The following is a 19,170-nucleotide window of genomic DNA, read 5'->3' as shown; positions in this document are numbered from 1 at the left end:
TTTGTCCCTATAAAAGGAACATTGCTTGCTGCAGAGTTGCTAAAGTTTAGCACTTGTGAATGTTGGCTTTAAATTACTGTAGTAAACTTGAAAGATTTCCAGTCTGAAACCTTATCTTGAAAGTTTGTATTTTCAGTCATTTATGTTTTATATTCCTTTTGTTCTCTTGTTACTGTTAGTATAATAGTGAAAGTGCCCTCTTTTGCTTGGCAATCACCCAGTTTTCTTGTCTGGCTAAATCTTTGAAAAGACAAGTTCTATTCCAGGAATTGGATTGTTGCCTTATAGAACCAGACATATACTCTCTACCCCTTAATTGTTTGGATAATGGATTGCTTTTTATATTAACAGTAGATTGGCAGCCACAAATCCATTTCTCATATCAATTTCTATGAATGGAAGATTTGTGACTGGTGTTTGTGAATTCTGTTTGTTTTAAGGAAAACAATGTTTCTGTTCAGATTTTTTGGAGAAAGCAAAGCTAAAGGCCTCAGTGGTAAACCTGGGTATACAGGACTCAGAGTGAAAACAAATGAATTTGCCTGTAAAATACCATATATACATTGGGTAGTAAGATTTCACGTCTCATCCAAGAAGTTTCTTCAGTTCTGAAGAAGTGAAATATCTTCAAAGAAAAACCAGAAAGTCCAGTTTCTGCTTCAAAAAGCACCTTTGGAACAATAAATGTTATTGCACTTTGAGACTGGAAAACTGACTTGGTTTCATTGGTGGGGCATTTGGACCAGAAAATGGACAGAGAGAATGCAACATAAAAAACCCCTCTGATTGTTTTGGCTCTCTTAATGGCATTGTGTAATAAATAATTTTGATATGAAAATGTGCTGATTCCAGAAACATAAATGACTAGTTTCAAAATATCTAGAGAAACAAGGATTCAGACAGAAGTCCAAAATTAAATTGTTGGCCAATGTAAGTTTCGTGTTAACTATCAGCATCATTATACATTCAATTTTTCATCAATTTCATAGTGATAGAATAACCAGAAGCGTGTAACGTTATCTTTACATTTTTTACCAGGTCTCAGCTTACAGTTGCAATTTATTTTCATAGTGAAATTTTATAGGATTATATTTTTAATGATACTTTTGTTGTTAATTCACTTTTTTTAATTCACATTTTCATTATTCATTATTTTATTCATTTTCTGTATTTCATTTAGTTATATGCTTCAAATAGCTGCAAAAAATGGAAAAAAATTACTTTATTATGGATTTGCCCGTATATGTGTATGAAGTGTACATTGTTTTTGACCCTCATATTTTTAGTGCTTGGAAAATCTTTAAAGGTGTTTCTTCTTTTTTTCCCCCCAGTTAATTTATTGTAAAATTTATAATTTTATGTGTTATCATTTTGCATTTATTTCTTTATATTTTGCATACCATTCTCAATACTCAAACGGAAATGTGAGATATAAACTAAATAAATAATAATGTGTTATTGATGTCCACATAATCATTTCTAAAGATTTAACATGTAGACATTAATGACACATTATTATTTATTTAGTTGATATCTCACATATGGTCTTGCGGTGGATAAAAGAACAGCATATGGAGTTGTAAACAGAAAACATAACAATTGTGAAGAATGTCTTGTTGTTGAATAATTAATTGCATTACTGTGTTTTGTATTAAATGCAACAGGCTCAGGAACCAGTCGAAGACCAGATGTAAATCCATTCCTTGCGCCTCGATCAGCAGCAGTCCCACTCATCTCTCCAGCTAATCTTGGAACAAGCGGATCTGGGCATCTGCTTATGAAACCCATTTCAGATGCCTTGCCTACCTTCACCCCAATGCCAGTAGCACCCGATGCTAGTGCAGGTGCAGTCTTGAAAGACCTATTAAAGCAATAGACTTGGATGGATTGAAGAGGAAAGCACTTTAAACATACTATACTGTATTGAACACAAAGAGGCCTTTTGTAAAAAGTTGTTAATTTTCAATAACTCTAAAAGTAAACCATTGTACAGATAAAAACAAAAAAGTATTGGTGATCTAAACCTTTTATTCATAATTCTTCAACTATGCAACACCATTTTCTACATACTGCTGTCAGTCTAATCACACTTTTCCCCCTTTCCCCTTCCTCAATAGGCATCTGCTGTTCGTGTTATTTTAGTGTGTCTTTATGTATAAATCCAGTTTGATGGTGATAGAAATAAATGTTCTCCAAACCCATCTGGTTTAGTAAAATACCACTGTAGCTATTTCCTCTCACACCTTAGAGGGCTTGCAGTGATTAGGCAGGAACTATGTTCTGTTGTGTGTGACATTCCAATTCAGTCAGATTCTGATCTAATCTGCAGCAGAATTCTGTTAAATGAGGAACTGCATATTATCCAATTAAAGTATTAATCTGGAATATTTTGTGATCAGAATGTGATAAAAAGAAATGATAAAGGAAAATGAATCAACTGATCAAGTGTATTTGGGGAGCATAAAATATTAAAAACAAGATCACATAGTGTCATCTCTGGATGGTTAAGTGATTACTTGACTGAGATAGAACATATACATTAGGAGGGGTTAGCTTTGTCTTCATTCTCTCTCTCTCTCTCTCTCTCTCTCTCTCTCTCTCTCTCTCTCTCTCTTTCACTCACACACACACACACACACACACACACACACACACACACACCATTCTTGAACTCTGACATAATTGGTTGTAGAAAAAAAATGCTTTCTTAAAGTTCCGTAAGAACTATAATGCCATTCTCTATTTTTTGTGCAAAATGCTTTTGAATTCTTATTTATGAGTTACCCTTTCCAAACTAAATAGTGGTTGACCACTATTTAGAAACCTGATATATAAATTCATGGTGTAAGAATGTTTAACATAAAGTACTGTAATAAGCTAAATGTATATTTAAGAGATAATCATTTATATTCGTAAGTTTCAGTGAGAATTTAAGTATGAATATATGTATAAAGCTGCAATGAAGGGTGATGCTTAATCCAAATATGTAAATAAGTCCAAATAAGAACAAATAGATTTCTGCAAAACTATCTGTACAGACTTGTTCTTTCACTTTTGGAGTAATTATTTGAGACCCATCACATTTTTACTAAGTGTCTTTTTCCCATAAAACTATTTATGGCATTATTCTTATGATTAGGATTAAACAATTTTTTTACATCAAGTCCAGTTAGTTATTCTTGCTGTCAAATGGCGTATATCAACAGAAGAGGGTTGTGTCCCTCCCCTTCCTCAAACAATCCCCTTATGTTTCAAAATATATAATGGTAGAGTAAATGGGACCAATGGGGGGTGGGGTGCAACAAGGGGAAGGAGGTAGAAAATAATGTTATGTTTAATGAACAAGTTATTTAATAAAACCTTGGATTTGGGGTAGGTGAGTTTTTAAAATTTAGAGCCTTTTTTTTCTGCAATGCTTATTTTCTTCTCTGTTGTTTGAATTAATATTTAAGTATAAAGTGAATCATGAAAATGTAGTTAGATGCTTCCAACTGCTCCCAAATGCATGGAAAAAGCCGTTTGTCTCTATTTAGAATTCCACATCCATACAAATTTGCCAATGTTTCAAAAGTGACTATTAATAATTGTTTGGGGAGTTTTTTACTTCATTTTCTTAAGAAAAGTTTTCATTGTTTCTGTTTTTTATACATTGGAAAAGGATGTTTTATTCAAAACAGAAAATGAGGAATGGATTGTGGTTTAGGAACTTTATATCAATTTCTGGAAAGTTAATTCTCAATATTAATTCATAAGCAATTTTTACTATAGCTATACATTTTTCCAATAGATTTCAAAGATATTTTATATATCTATATTCTTTTGCATACATTTTTATATCAATGTTTTTAGTATAAGATCCAGATTGTTTATTGCTTATGAATGTAACAGATGGTACCTAAGAACAAGTAGAAGCTGCATTTATATACTAGTTCTTTTATTGAGAACTCTGTACATTTCATATTTATGCATTGCAGATGCATTAATATGGGTACAAATTCAGGTTGTTGGGATATTACCATTCCTATTTAATCTTTAAATAAAACCCATAAACCTTAGCATTGTCAAGAAGGAGATGAAAGCTTCTTTACAATAGTCCAAAAACTAATTTGCAGAATTTCTAACATAAATTGAACGATTTATGAGATTGAAACACTTATCTTTTGCACGCAATTTAGTGCATACAGTCCTTTATTACATATAATCCAACTTGTTGCCCAATAGCTTGTAAGAAAATATTATTTAGAAGCATTAAATAAAAATACTAAAATAAGATTGTGGTTATATTAAAGATAAATTTTCTTGTCTTTTCCTGAAATAATGCTTTTTTATCATGAAAATACAGGACTTGGTATCATTAGATCATACCTTTGCAATCCTAATTCTAGTATTTTCATTTTGCTTTAAAGAAATTCTAGACAATGCAAACTTATGTCTGATTATGGCTCAACACTACTACAAAATAATGTTCATTCTAGTTAAAAATGATACAGCTGGATGACTTTCTGGATTCATATTTGTGAGTGTTCAAATACCTATCCATACATAAATATTTGGATTTAATTTTAGGAGCATATCCATAGGAAATGAATGTATGGTAATACATAAATATATCTCTAGATATAACCTCATGAATGGTACTTTATCATTATGGTAATACACGCAGATATACAAATGATTACATAAAGGATGTGCTTTCAGAGTGGTTTCAGTGAATTTTCTTTTGTTCTTTTGTTAACAATAACATTAAAACAGTTTAGGAACTTAAATCTAAAGGGCAGACAGATGATATTAGGAAATTAATACTACGGGGCCGTAGTGTACATCCATATTTGATATTTGACAAAAATTATTTTAAATTAATGATTAAGTTACAGATATTTGTTTATAAAGTCACTTCTTGCAGTTACTGTAAATTAAGAGTGTTTTAAATAAAAGTGTTTAAAAATAACAGTGTTTTAAATAAAAAATAGGTCAATTTTTTCTTTTCATTATGCCTAACTATCTTAACTATGATATACTTTTTTTTTTTTAAGTTGGGTATTTTGTCACTAAGTCGGTTTTCCTAATACTCCATCCTTCATATGGAACAAATATCCTTGTTTGAAAGTGTCCCAAAAGATGCAATTAGAAGGACTGAGGATGGGTCCAAAATGCTAAACTGTTTTAAAAATATGAAATTGCTTGAAAGCAAAATAACTGAGATTCATATTGGAGGAGGTTTGAGGTTAATATTTCTTGATAACAGAATAAAATAATGATTTGCTCATGTGCTTTCAACATTCCTATATTTCCAACAAAAATATCTTGTTGAGTTCTCTATTATTTAGTCTCAATTTTTGGTGTTGTTTAGCTGCTGTATATTACATTAATTGCGTTTATCTGCATATAAAGAAGGATGCCATGTTTTGGCTATAAAAATGTCATTTTATAACTTCAAAATCAATGAATACAGCATAAGACATGGGTAGTAAATGGTACTCAGTCCCTTGGGGTATTCCTAGGTATTTCTATTCATATGTAACAAAGACACCACATTGGGAATGAAAATGTGACAACTGAAGGATAGCCTCTTAGCAATGCTACTATTATTGTAATCCTCATGCTTAGTTAACAATGAATCTACCAAATAATTAATGCATTCATTCAATTTGCTATCCAGTAGTCTATGATTTACAAATTACTCTGGCTGGATTTATGCATTACACTAAGCTACAAACAAAGCAGTTTGATTTTGTATGTTATATGAACCTGGTCAAACTCAAAAGTGGGGAAATAAAGGAGAAATTAGTTATCCACCAAAGATAGAAAACATCCAATTTCCTTCCAACCTTATGATTTTATGGTAATGATCAGAAAATCAGGAGAATTATAATGGAATTATAGTCACTTTTCTTTCAGATAATAAACAGTGGTCTGTACTTATTCCAGGAATCAAGACAAAGTTAAATTATATTGTGCATGTGGCTTTTAAGTGTGCTTTTAAAGGTGAGATTGTTTGAATGTGTTACAAAACAGTTGCACTAAGCAGCTAGTGTCAAATGATAGGTTAGTCCAATGATTCCCAAACTTTTTCAGTCCGTCACCGCCTTGGTGCTACAAACTTATCCTCAGTACCCCCCACCCTGGTTGCTCCCTCCACTCCCGCTCCTAGCAGGGAAGGCCCAGCAGCTGTGGAGAATCCAGGTGGGATCCAAGCAGCAACGGGTCAGCCCTGGCTTGCCTTCCTCTCGACCACCAGTAAGCCAGGCAAGTGGCGTGTGGGTGGAAGCTGAATTGCGCCCTGTGAGGGGCCCACTTCCAGCACTCCTCTGCTACCTCCCTTGCCTCTTAGTGCCTCCCTAAGTCATCCCACTGCCCCCCAGGAAGAGGTACCGCCCACTTTGGGAATCACTAAGTTAGTCCTATCATTTGATCTCATTTCATTTTTTTTATGGTTTGGAATGATTTATATGACTAAATGTTAGCATTACCTAACATTGCCTATTTATATTTGGCATCTTCCTTGTTTTTGTTAACTTTACTGAAAGATTATCAACATAAAAAGAAAACAACTGAAGATGACATCTGTGGCAGTCACAACTCTAGCAGTAAAAGAACAAAGGATAAAAATATCTATAAATATAATTCATATAGTAGAATAGAATAGAATAGAATAGAAGTAATTATTTGACTGCTTTTTCAAGTAAATGTGAATATTTTAAAAATTCAAATCAAAGAATTTCTCAAAATGCATTTTAAGGTAGAATTATAGTAAAATTCAATTGATGAATCAACTTATGTCTTAGTACTGAATTTACTACTTTTTTTCTCCATCAATAGTTAGTGGTTGTTAATTCACAATTTATTGGCATTGGTCAGAGGAAAATATTGATTTAAGTTTGATGTAAACAGTAAGATGTTCTTTGCTACAGAAATCACAAAGTACTCATTTCATCATATAACTCAGAATTTAGTTGAAGTGCATAATGATTTAAAATTTCTCCTATTGATTATTGTTAATAGGAGTCCATAAATGAAGCTTTGAAATGGTTGTTTCAGTGTTTTCATGAATATTGAACATATTAAATTAAGTGTTTTGTAATTTCAGATTTAACTCTCATAAAAAGCAAGTATGTCACATAACCCGCAAATGTTAACAAAATTAAAACCACAAAACCTGGCTTTAAACTTCAAATATTTTGACCCATGGAGGATGTAATTCTTCATTTCAAAGTTATTTCAAAATGTTTCTTCTAGATATCCATCACACCTCCCAGTGTAAAAAGAATCCTTCATCATGAAACCATAATACTTTGCACAAAGGAGTACATATTATGGAATGGAAAAAATGAGATTTTATATAATTCATAAAACACATTTTTGAAGAGTGATATTCAAAAGTGAGGGTATAGTTACCATAGTGTTTTTCTGCGAATACTAGAGCGCAATCATACACAGCCTAGGACTCTGCTGTTGCTTCAGTCCTAACATTGTTCAATCTAACACTTATTTTCCAAGTTACTATTGTTTACAATAATAAATTTATCAATTAGCCTAAAATAGTTTCAGGCTGTTCTTGTTGGAAGTAGTTTACTAAAGGCAAGGTGTTGAATGGAATTTTTATAATCATATACAATGAAACACCTCAGAATTGCCAGTGTTTAATTGCAGTGCAAGTTATCTGTACAGTTGGAACCTTGTAAAAGATACAGCAGGTTTAGTGACTTAAAGAGAAATGCTTCAGTCACACTCTTATGTGCACCTTATCATCGTTTGCACAGATTTAGTATGCAATTTGTGGCATTCTAGATTTTAGTTCCCTCAGAAGTATGGTCATTGATGATATGATGATGGGAATACAATTTTTGCTTAACTCTGCCTTTGTGCAGTGTGTGCACTCAGTCAATATTATACATTTTCCATATATCTCTCTGCCATCTAGTAACCAGCCAGCAGACTTTTATACTGCATGCTGCAAATAAGTTGGAGTCTTTCTGGAAGGGAGGAATGAGTTTTGAGTTACTGTAGAGGAAGATAAATCATGTGATGTATGGCTACTATATCAGGTTTGCAAAAATCCAAGGAACCTCAAGGTGGCAGCAAAGAGACCCAGAACCCCCACACCCACCACCATATAGTGGATAGATTTTAGCAATACATATATGGCAGTTTAGCAATACATATATGTATTACATATCTGTAGTGGACAGCTTTTAGCAATACATATGTGATGCTAATCCTGCACTTCGGCAAAGTGAAGTCTTCATCTCAGTATATACTCTTACAGAAAGGGCATAAATGGAAATGTCAATAGGGTATAAAAGTTTTTCAAACATTTTAATTATTTGCATATTTTGAATAACATACAATACAGTAGTTATTTCTGACCCTTGAGGCAATTGACAGTGTTAACCTTTTAACAAATCATTGGATGAAGCCATTTCCCATATATTCTATTGGCAAGAAATGGCTGATACTGGAGAAGAGATTGAGCCTCAAGTAAGGTCATTCTCAAGCAGACTTTCACAACCTGATTCCTTCTAAATATGCTGGGGCTACAATTCTAGAATTCCCAGGCAGTCAAGAGTCTATAGAGCACGGGTGTCAAACTTGTGGCGTCATGTTGCCATCATGTGATGTATCACAACATTTTCCCCCTTTGCGGAGCTGAGTTGAGTGTGACACATTCAGCCTGCGGGTCACCAGTTTGACATCCCTGCTCTAGAGGAACAACTCAGTATTTGCAGATATCTCCAGAAGATCTTGATAGAAGTTGATTGCTCATGCCAGTGTTGCCAGACTTTCAATACGCTGCTTAAGAAGTGTTCCCCTTGCTTTTATTTATTTCATTTTATTTTTCATCTGACAGGCTTCTTGGGAGTGTTGTAAGTCTAGCCAGTTGGTGAGCTCTCTAATCTAAACCAGCTGTTCCTAGATTGAGGCCTCCCATGCATTGTTTTAACATACTTAGAAAATGAAGTATTCATTTTTAACATTCCTCCTCCAATTGGTTTAATGTTGAATTACAGAAGAGAACTAAGCAAAACCAGGTGCTATTGCTGTATTCACTCCAGTGTCTGAGGAGGAGCAGACCTCTCTGATTCCCTTCCCTCTCCTCCCCTCCCTCCTCCTTCCTTCCCCTTCTTTCCCTCATTCTTTCTGTCTCTCTTTCTCTCTCCCCGTTTCTCTATGATTTGGCCTTTCATTCTCTGGAAATTAAATGATGGTAGGTCTGAAGTTCTAGCAAAAGATTTAATGTACAAAAGTATTTTTAGATATTCAGCTGTACAGGCATTATTGTTTTACCTTCTTGGCTTTATTCATCAGTTTTGGACATGACAGCATTTAAAAGGTATGTTCTGTGCATTACGTTACTATTTTGTTTCTTTTTTGATAGTTTGCTGAATGCAGTTCTGAGTCAGCTACTTAAGTTATACATCCCATTATATTTGCAAGAGATTGTATGGGAGAGGGGAGGAATAATATCATTCCTTTAGTATTATGCAGATCTAACATCTGACAATATGCCTCTTTATACTGAATTCAGCATATCACTGGAGCCATTTACAGAGTCTATGAAAAGTTTTTGTGCAGAAGTGCATCAACATTTATTGTAGCTCAAAATCAGTTTACAGCAGTGGACTGTGTTTTTAAAAAATATTTTCCACTAATATGCTGCTGACTAACTCAATTTATCCTGAGGGAACTGTACAGACATATAAAATACTGTGGCTATTATTTTTTCCTGTGAAGATAACTATCTTGAAGAAGTAGTTCCAGACTGAACTCTTATAGGAGGATATTTCTCTTATTTTTCAAAGCAGGGGAAAAAATATAGCTGGGAAAAGAGGAAGTAACTGAAATTATAAAGAAAGATCGGATTGGTTTTTATATTGCTATTTACTATTTCTATAGCTGTGCTCAGTATTCTTTATGGAATTTCATAAAAGAAAGATCACTGCACTAAAGAATGTATAGTTTAAATTTGGAATAGAAGACACGACCGAGGAAGGGATACAAAAATAAAGGGGAAAAATATCTGGCACCTTCAGTTACATGCTATTAGATTTACTTTCCTTCAGGTATGGCCTTTTTTTCTTTTAATGTCTATGAAAATGACTTCCTGTTAAGCAGTGGACACAACGAAGAGGAATGTCAAAGTACCATTTTTAACATAGAGTTTTTCTGTCTCAGGAGAGAAGATTATTTAATGACTGGCTATTATAGGAAAGATTCTGGACTCAGCAGAATTTTTCCTGCTCTAATAGAGTAATTATTTATTTTCATATGTTCCAGCCATGCAAAGTTCTTATGAGATACGACTCTAATCCGTATATGTTTGCAGTCATTGGGAGATATGAATTTGCTTGTCAGGGTGCCTAGATTGGTTGCAATGTCTGGTTGAATTGGACACTGGATGTCGCCTATGATCAGTTTGTTTTTCTTACTTTTTGTCCTGTGAAGTGACTCTTCCATGAACAGAACAGAATAACAAAGTTGAAAGGAACCTTGGAGGTTTTCTAATCCAACCCCCTGCACAAGCAGGAGAGCCTATACCATTCCAGACAAGTGGTTATCTCTTCTTAAAATCTTCCAGTGATGGAACACCCACAAGCCATTCCACTGGTTAATTGTTATCACTGTTAGAAATTTTCTCCTTAGTTCTAGGTTGCTTCTCTCCTTGATTAGTTTCCATCCATTGCTTCTTGATTTGCCTTTTAGTGGTTCTGAAAATAGATTGATATCCTCTTCTTTGTGGCAGCCTCTTAAATATTGGAACACTACTATCATGTCACCCTTGTTCTTCTTTTCACTAGATTATACATACCCAATTCCTGCAACTAGTCTTTATATATTTTAGCCTCCAGCCCCCTAATCACCTTTGTTACTCTGTTTTCACCCTTTCCAGAATCTCTATATCTTTTTATAATAGGGTGACCAAAACTGATGCAATATTCTAAGTGTGGTCTTACTAAAACCACAATCTTACAATCTTTCTTGGAATATAATCTTCCTTTGGGAAATGCAGCCTGCCTTTGGACTTGCACCATCTCTTGGAAAGATTTTAAGAGAAACAAAGTACAGCAGGAAATGATGGATGATGCGGAAAGTTCTCCCAGATGGGTACCTCTGGTTATGTTGGGACTACAATTTCCAACATTCTCACCTATTTTCCCTGCTCAGATTCTGCTGTTTTCAGTCCTCGTCCATATCAATGGCTGTCTTCCTGTTGAGCCATGGATTTTTCCTTGGTGATGAACCATGGATTTTTCCTTGGTGAAAAAAATTCAATGAAAGGACCATTCAGAACTGGGGACAAAAACAGCTGTAAAGGAAAGGATGAAAATTCATCTGAATTGAAGCTACCTTTCTCAGTAATCTTCCTCAGTGTGGTACCCTCTAGAATGCTTAGACTGTAACTCCAAGAATTCCTTGCCAACAGGATACCTGAGACATATAGTCCTAATCTTTCTAGAGGGAAATTGCTACCACAGGCTGTTTGGTTGGAGATCCCAATTCCTCAGATATGGAAGCATATTGTGTACATTTTGTCTCTGAGCTGTTAGTCTCCTGGCTATTTGAGACCTGATTTCAGGCTCTGTTATATATAACACTAGCTCGATACTCATGCTTCGCTACGAAACTATGTGGTCAGGTTTAGTTTTTGGGGAGGAAAATAAAGGGTGGGGGGAATTCAGCCTACCAGCATCAATCGGTATTCATCTGGCTAGCGTCCTATCAGTGTGTGAGAGAGGGCTGTTTTGAAGCTGAAAGAGTATTTGCTGTTTGAGGAAGGAGACAGCAAGGAGCCTGGGTGTGGCTTAGCTCAACTGTTCTGTACTAAAGTTGCTTAGTGCTGTGAAACTAAAGCTGAAATTGAAACTCCTCTGCTTGTGTTTTGCATTTGGAACAGATTTCTTTTCAGGAGGGGAGGGGGAGTAGAACTCCTAAGCATCAGAGCGTGTTAATGATAATATAGGAAATACTAATGCTCTGATGGTCATTTCGAAAAATCCTTTCTTAGTGAGCACCTGGAAGCCAAGAGGAACATACGTGCCAAATTTCAAGTTTGGCTTTACCGTTCTGGAGATTTTGTGATGATGCGTGAGTGGTATTTCACTTTTATATATGTAGATTTATATATAATTTGAAGCTATCATAAATAAATGGCAAAATAACAGAGACTGATATAGAGTCAGTGTTCTTGGCAATTTCAGTCTCAGTTAATCTGCCATTTGTTTGTTGTTGGGTTATGGTATCTTTAAATCTGTGTTGATTCTTGACATCTACTTGGACTATCCCTGCAGTTTACTTGGCAAGAGTTTTTCAGAATTGGTTTGCCATAGCCTTCTTCCTAAGGTTGAGTGTCGGGCTCGTCCCACCTTGGCCATTTAGGCAAAAAAGACCTTTGACTCCATTTGTAGCAAAAGGTATATTTTTAATAAAGTCAAATGGTTATAACATAAGCAAAGTTGGATTGCAATATTCCCATTCAAACCTGCATTTTCCCCATTTCCTGGGTCCTCTCCCCTTGAACAGCTCACAAGTGTCCCATAATATTAAATTTTGGTGTTTTGGTAACAGCTTTAAGGTTTGACATATCTTTGGTGTAGTTTCGCATCCCTTTCTCATGCTCATATCCTTGGATGTGCCAGTCTGTTCTGGATTGGCACCTCTGGTTCCTGTCATCCTTCCCCCTACATTCTCTTTCTCCCTCCTCCCACATTTTATGGCAGGATGCCAGCTAAGCAAAACAGGCTGAAGGCAGACCTGACACTGAGAGAGACTGAGTGGCCCAAAGTCACCTAGCTGATTTTGCGCTTAAGCCAGAATTCAAATTCTCAGTCTCTTTTTTTACCCTGTCTCTGTTGTTTTTATAAATAACTCAAGGCAGAGAACATACTTAATACTCCTTTCCCCCTCTAATTTCTATGAGGTAAATTGGGCTGAAAGAGAGCGGCTGGCACAAAGTCACTCATCACAGTTTCCTGTTTTCCAGCCTGGTGCCTTAATCATCAGATCAAACTGACTCTCCTGGTTTTTTTGTTTGTTTCAAGTTTGTTGCATTGTATATATCAGCAATGTTTACTGTGCTGTATGGGAACTCTGGTTCAGCCACATTAAAGGTTCTGGGTTCTCATTCTTGCTTTAGACACACTTTTTTTTCTCATGCAATTTTGAAAGCTGTGCTATTGTGTTTAAAAACAGCCGGTTTCTATTTACTTCAAATTGCCTTGGCAAATATGCATATACTCACTTTGTTATACCTCTTGCAGGTTAATGCCCATTTTCGTGGCTATTGGCTGCCTCATTAGTCATGGAACAACTCAGGTGAGATACAGACTGTGTGAGAAAGAAGGGAAAGGATTACATGGGGTGGCATAGGGGAAAGAGAAAAATAACACAATATTAGATTCATTATAATCTTTACCAAATACAAAAAAAATGCATGTGGCTGTGTCATCTCATCTTGCCAGCTTTTGTTCAGTTAGCGATCAGGTTCTTTTCATGTCTATTGCTACCAAAGGAAAAAGAAAACATGATATTCCCTCTGATTTATAATTTTGCATTCTTCCAATTGTTCATTGTCTGATCCTCTTTTCTTTTCTGTTCAGCAACAATGCTCAAATGGCTTTGAGATGGATCGTGTGTCAGGCCAATGCTTAGGTAAGATCTTTATTATATCAGTTCCGCTCAGCTAATACTGTAATATAAGCCAGGGGTGTCACTCAATTTCACTGAGGGCCGCATTAGGACTGTGGTTGATCTCAGGGGGCCGGGTGAGTGTGGCCGACTGGGTGGGCGTGGCCAGATGGATGCCACTCACTGGGCGTGGCTGACTGAGTGGGCTTGACAATCTGACTGGATGGGCGTGGCCAGCTTGATCCCACTCCCCAACCTGCTGGCATATTTTCTCTTTGCATTAAGTAGACCGGGCCGAAGGCATGCTGGCCCGATGGTTCCTCTTCACATTGGATAGACCAGGCCCAGTGGTGGATTAAGGCTCACTGGTGCCCTAAGCATTGACAAATCTTGGTGCCCCCCTCCTTTGTACATACTGTACAAACGAAGCCATATTCATTTGGGCCTGGTGCCCCCCTTTGGGCCTGGTGCCCCCCTTTGGGCCTGGTGCCCTAAGCACATGCTTAGTCTGCTTAATGATGAATATACCACTGACCAGACCGAAGTGACATAGGTGGACTGGGCCAAAATGACATGGGTAGACCGGGCTGAAACGATATGGGCCCACCCCTTACATTTTCTAGGACGCCCCTGAGGGCCACATCCAGCTATGGGCCTTGAGTGTGACACCCCTGTTATAAGCAGTGTGTGCTAGAAACTTTGGGCTATGTTTATATTCTTCAATATGAAAAGGTATGATTTATTAATTACATCTTCAAATGAACAAGACTAGATTCAACTAATTTAATTGGAACTGACCATAAAATGGAAGAATCAATTACTTGATTGCTGAATTTGAAATATAACATGCAATATAGCTACAAAAAGACTAATTCTGAAGTTCTGCTTTATAACCAAATAAATAAAACAAGAGCAAAAAGTAAATAGAACTACTGCTATTGAAAGCCTGCAGTGAAAATATTAAATAGAGATATAGAACTAAGACATTATGGAGCTTATGGAAGAAAAATATTTATTTGTTTATTAAACAGATTTATATACACTGCTCAAAACAATAAAGGGAACACTTAAACAACACAATGTAAGTCCAAGTCAATCACACTTCTGTGAAATCAAACTGTCCACTTAAGTAGCAACACTGATTGACAGTCAATTTCACATGCTGTTGTGCAAATGGAATAGACAAGAGGGGGAAAGCATAGGCAGTTAGCAAGACATCCCCAATAAAGGAGTGGTTCTGCAGGTGGTGACCCCAGACCACTTCTCAGTTCCTATGCTTTCTGGCTGATGGTTTGGTCACTTTTGAATGCTGGCGGTGCTTTCACTCTAGTGGTAGCATGAGATGGAGTCTACAACCCACACAAGTGGCTCAGGTAGTGCAGCTTATGCAGGATGGCACATCAATGCGAGCTGTGGCAAGAAGGTTTGCTGTGTCTGTCAGCATAGTGTCCAGAGCATGGAGACGCTACCAGGAGACAGGTCAGTGTATCAGGAAATGTGGAGGAGGCTGTAGGAGGGCAACAACCCAGCATCAGGACCGCTACCTCCACCTTTGTGCAAGGAGGGACAGGAGGAGCACTGCCAGAGCCCTGCAAAATGACCTCCAGCGGGCCACAAATGTGCATGTGGCTGCTCAAATGCTCAGAAACAGACGCCATGAGGGTGGTATGAGGGCCCGACATCCACAGGTGAGGGTTGTGCTTACAGCCCAACACCATGCAGGATGTTTGGCATTTGCCAGAGAACACCAAGATTGGCAAATTCGCCACTGGTGCCCTGTGCTCTTCACAGATGAAAGCAGGTTCACACTGAGCACATGTGACAGACATGACAGGGTCTGGAGACAATGTGGAGAACATTCTGCTGCCTGCAACATCCTCCAGCATGACCGGTTTGGCAGTGGGTCAGTAATGGTGTGGGGTGGCATTTCTTTAGGGGGATGCACAGCCCTCCATGTGCTCGCTAAAGGTAGCCTGACTGCCATTAGATACCGAGATGAGATCTTCAGACCCCTTGTGAAATCATATGCTGGTGCGGTTGGCCCTGGGTTCCTCCTAATGCAAGATAATGCTAGACCTCATGTGGCTGGAGTGTGTCAGCAGTTCCTGCAAGATGAAGGCATTGATGCTATGGACTGGCCCACCCGTTTCCCAGACCTGAATCCAATTGAGCACATCTGGGACATCATGTCTCACTCCATCCACCAACGCCACATTGCACCACAGACTGTCCAGGAGTTGGGGGATGCTTTAGTCCAGGTGTGGGAGGAGATCCCTCAGGAGACCATCTGCCACCTCATCAGGAGCATGCCCAGGTGTTGTAGGGAGGTCATACAGGCACGTGGAGGCCTCACCCACCCTGAGCCTCCTTTTGACTTGTTTTAAGGACATTACATCAAAGTTGGATCAGCCTGTAATGTTTTTTCCACTTTAATTTTGAGTGTAACTCCACATCCAGACCTCTATGGGTTGCTAAATTTGATTTCCATTGATAATTTTTGGGTGATTTTATTGTCAGCACATTCAACTCTGTAATGAACAAAGTATTTAATAAGAATATTTCATTCATTCAGATCTAGGATGTCTTAGTTTTGTGTTCCCTTTATTTTTTTGAGCAGTGTAGTTGCACACAATGACTAGGTGACATACAACATTAAAAATGCACAGTTAAAATTTTACAGTTCAACACACACAAACCCAACTCTCACCACCTGCAATGGCCACAACACAGTCAGACAAACTATTTATTAAAAAGATTTATAGAGCAATGTACTTAGATAGTACATTGATTCTGATGCAAATCTAATAATCAACAAAATGACAGCTTTTTTCCCTCATCACATCAGTCTGACTTTTAAATAATGGAATAATTCAAGTAATACCAATATGACATAAGTATCTCTAAATACTATCTAGCATGCTTTGCTAACTTAATGTCCTCCAGATGTATAGCCTGCATATCTCATTATCATTTCCAGCCAGGCACAACAAATGTTCATCCTGTTTACAAGTGATGGCAGTTGTCATCCATGACACTGGGCAGGAATTAAGTCACAGCAGTTTAGAAAAATTAATTCTCTGAAACAAGAATGCCAGAAACTCAAGGACCACCAGACCTTTAGGTATAGACATGAGAAAACCTCTAAACAGCTTGGTCAAATCACAATCATTTTACAACAGAAAAGGAAAACTAGGAATAATTGTTTTAAAATATTTAATTAATTAAATGCATTGGTGATATAGTTAAAATGTCAATTATATTAAATCCAACTCATTTTTTTTCTCCTGGCTCCATCCTCTTCTTTGATCTGTCTCTCACTGGTTTTTGGAGTACGACCATTCACAGGCAACATTTGGCTTCTGGGTCACTTTGGCCCTGCCTAAACAATGCAAGAGACTTAGTGGTCTCCTCTCCTAATCATCCAAGCATTTCAGTATGCGAGTGGGCTCTTTGTGCACCCAATGCTACAAGCGCGTTTTGAGAAATTGCAGCTTCCTCTTTCTCTTCCTCTTCATTATTGTTGTTATTCATATAGGCAACTTTATTTGCCATCAAAGATAAACCAAACATAAACACACATTTATAAAGCATTATGCAACTTTAATAGGAGCTAATCTCATCCAAGGATCATGCTGAATAAGCTTTTTTCTAGTTTTTTGCAGCCTTTGCCCAGAATCTGCTATTCTAAGCGTTATGTGATAAATCATAAAGGGTCAGAATGCATATCTCCTGCTGTGGAAAAGAAGTCATGATTTTCAAATGCTAATGATGCTGCATGTATATATCCCAGCCTTTGCATTCTTTCTCTCAGAAGGGACACACAGATTCACGCATGTTCAAATAATATTGGTTTATTATTCTAAATGGGAATAGCCTTTGTTCTCCAAAATGGCTGTTGTTCTCTGATCTTATTCTTCAGCTTGTTCATGCCTTTCTGAAGTCAGTTTACAGTTTAATATTCCATGAAAGTGCCTAAGATGTTGCTGAGAGCTAACAGAAGATCCTAAATGAATCTTCAAGAATTCAACATTTTGCGCTGTTTACATGAAAAAGAATATAAGACATGTGAAATTCTAGATAAAGAGCCAGGTTTTACAACTGCCAAATCAAACCTTTGCTGTCTTCAGAAAAAAAGCCAACCTAAAATGTGTGTGCCAGTGCTATGACTTGAACAGGAAAATGCTGTCATGTTTGTAATTAGAAATAAAACTCTATGTTAGTGGAAGAACAGGAAATCAGACAATTTCTATTTTTATTGGAAACAAAGAGCAAGGTAAGCTGGATTTTTACTCATCTGATACTAAAATAGGGTCAAATTAGTCCATGCCTTAATATATGGGGTGATCACAGCCAACTATGGGTATTCACCAAACCATGGTTTTGCAAACGTCTTAATTCACAAATCACATGTGCCAAAATGAAACAATCCACTTTATGAAAGATAAATTAGTCTAGGGCTGGACATAAATTTATAATCTGACCTACACTTTGTTAATATAAGTCATCTATCTATAGTGTACTAAATACATCATAACTAGGTTTGGACAATATGATAAGATATGTAGGGTCCTTAGTGCTCTCTGATCTTGCATGTTTTCTTCCAGACGTTTCTTTATCCAACTAAATAGCATCATCAGCGTTAGTAGGGAGTAAGGTAGCACTCTGGGGTAGCAATGTCTGCAAAAAAACAACCAAGCTCCAAGAGCACCAAGCACCCCACAGTTCAACCATGAACTACAAATATTCTCTTCTATGATAAGATCTAAATCTGATTAAAACAATAGCATCTGAACTCATACAATATATTAAGCCAAAGGTATGTATTTCATTATAACTTAGCATGATGAGTGAAGTCAATTGTAATGTGGGGGCTTCTGATGGAGGAAAAGGTTTGAAAAGGTTTTCCCTGAATGTTGCTCCCACTGTATTAACTTACCTCTGTCTGTCACCCAACCATATGAGGATTAGAAGATCTCACTCACCCACCCAGCCCCATGCAATAGCTTTTAAGGGACATAGGAAATTGCAATAAAGGGAAGGGTCTTAATGGCTTTGCCTATGAAGCACTCTGTAAATTGAGATTAATAACCTGGATCAGTACCACTGTATAGTATTTGAATTTTGCTTGGGAAATATCAAGAGCTTTTAGAACATAATAGTTAGGAAACAGTCAATCAATCAATCAATTAATCAGAATAGAGCTGAAAGGGACCTTAGAAGTCCAACCCCCTGCTCAATCAAGTGACCTTATACCATTTCAAATAGGTGGCTGTCCAATCTTTTCTTAAAGCTCTAGTGAAGAAACACCTAAACTTCTGAAGGCAAGCTGTTCCACTGGTTAGGTTGCTTCTCTCTTTGATTAGTTTCCATCCATTGTCTTGTTTTCTGATGCTTTGGAAAATAACTTGATCCCCTCTTCTTTGCAGCAGTCCCTCAAATACTGGAATACTGCTGTCATGTTACCTCTAGTCTATCATTTCTTTAGACTAGTGAAACCCAAATCCTGCAACATTGTTCATATGTTTTCATCTCTGAGCCTTTAATCGT

The 19,170-nt window shown here is 36.8% G+C and overlaps 2 protein-coding genes across 3 annotated transcripts in view; both read left to right on the top strand.

Moving 5' to 3' along the window:
• The window catches only part of TRIP11 (thyroid hormone receptor interactor 11), a 36,714-nt gene extending 33,687 nt beyond the window's left edge, over positions 1–3,027 (top strand). Inside the window, exon 20 of the mRNA XM_026713177.2 lies at positions 1,665–3,027. Coding sequence (XP_026568962.1) covers positions 1,665–1,876 — 212 coding nt within the window. The 3' untranslated portion in view covers positions 1,877–3,027. The remainder of the gene's footprint in view (positions 1–1,664) is intronic.
• Positions 3,028–9,027: 6,000 nt separating this feature from the next.
• The window catches only part of FBLN5 (fibulin 5), a 52,728-nt gene continuing 42,585 nt past the window's right edge, over positions 9,028–19,170 (top strand). Inside the window, exons 1-4 of one of the 2 annotated variants that reach the window (XM_087922098.1) lie at positions 9,028–9,205; positions 9,307–9,331; positions 13,257–13,311; positions 13,596–13,647. In XM_087922098.1, coding sequence (XP_087778224.1) covers positions 9,169–9,205; positions 9,307–9,331; positions 13,257–13,311; positions 13,596–13,647 — 169 coding nt within the window. In that variant the 5' untranslated portion in view covers positions 9,028–9,168. The remainder of the gene's footprint in view (positions 9,206–9,306; positions 9,332–13,256; positions 13,312–13,595; positions 13,648–19,170) is intronic. The other variant, XM_026713165.2, reaches the window with a different exon arrangement.

This window comes from Pseudonaja textilis, chromosome 1 (genome assembly GCF_049901715.1).
Source record: "Pseudonaja textilis isolate UNSWEBS1 chromosome 1, rPseTex1.2, whole genome shotgun sequence".
Lineage (NCBI taxonomy): Eukaryota > Metazoa > Chordata > Lepidosauria > Squamata > Elapidae > Pseudonaja > Pseudonaja textilis.
The sequence above is the reverse complement of the archived record's forward strand: the minus strand, read 5'-3'. Positions and strand labels throughout refer to the sequence as shown.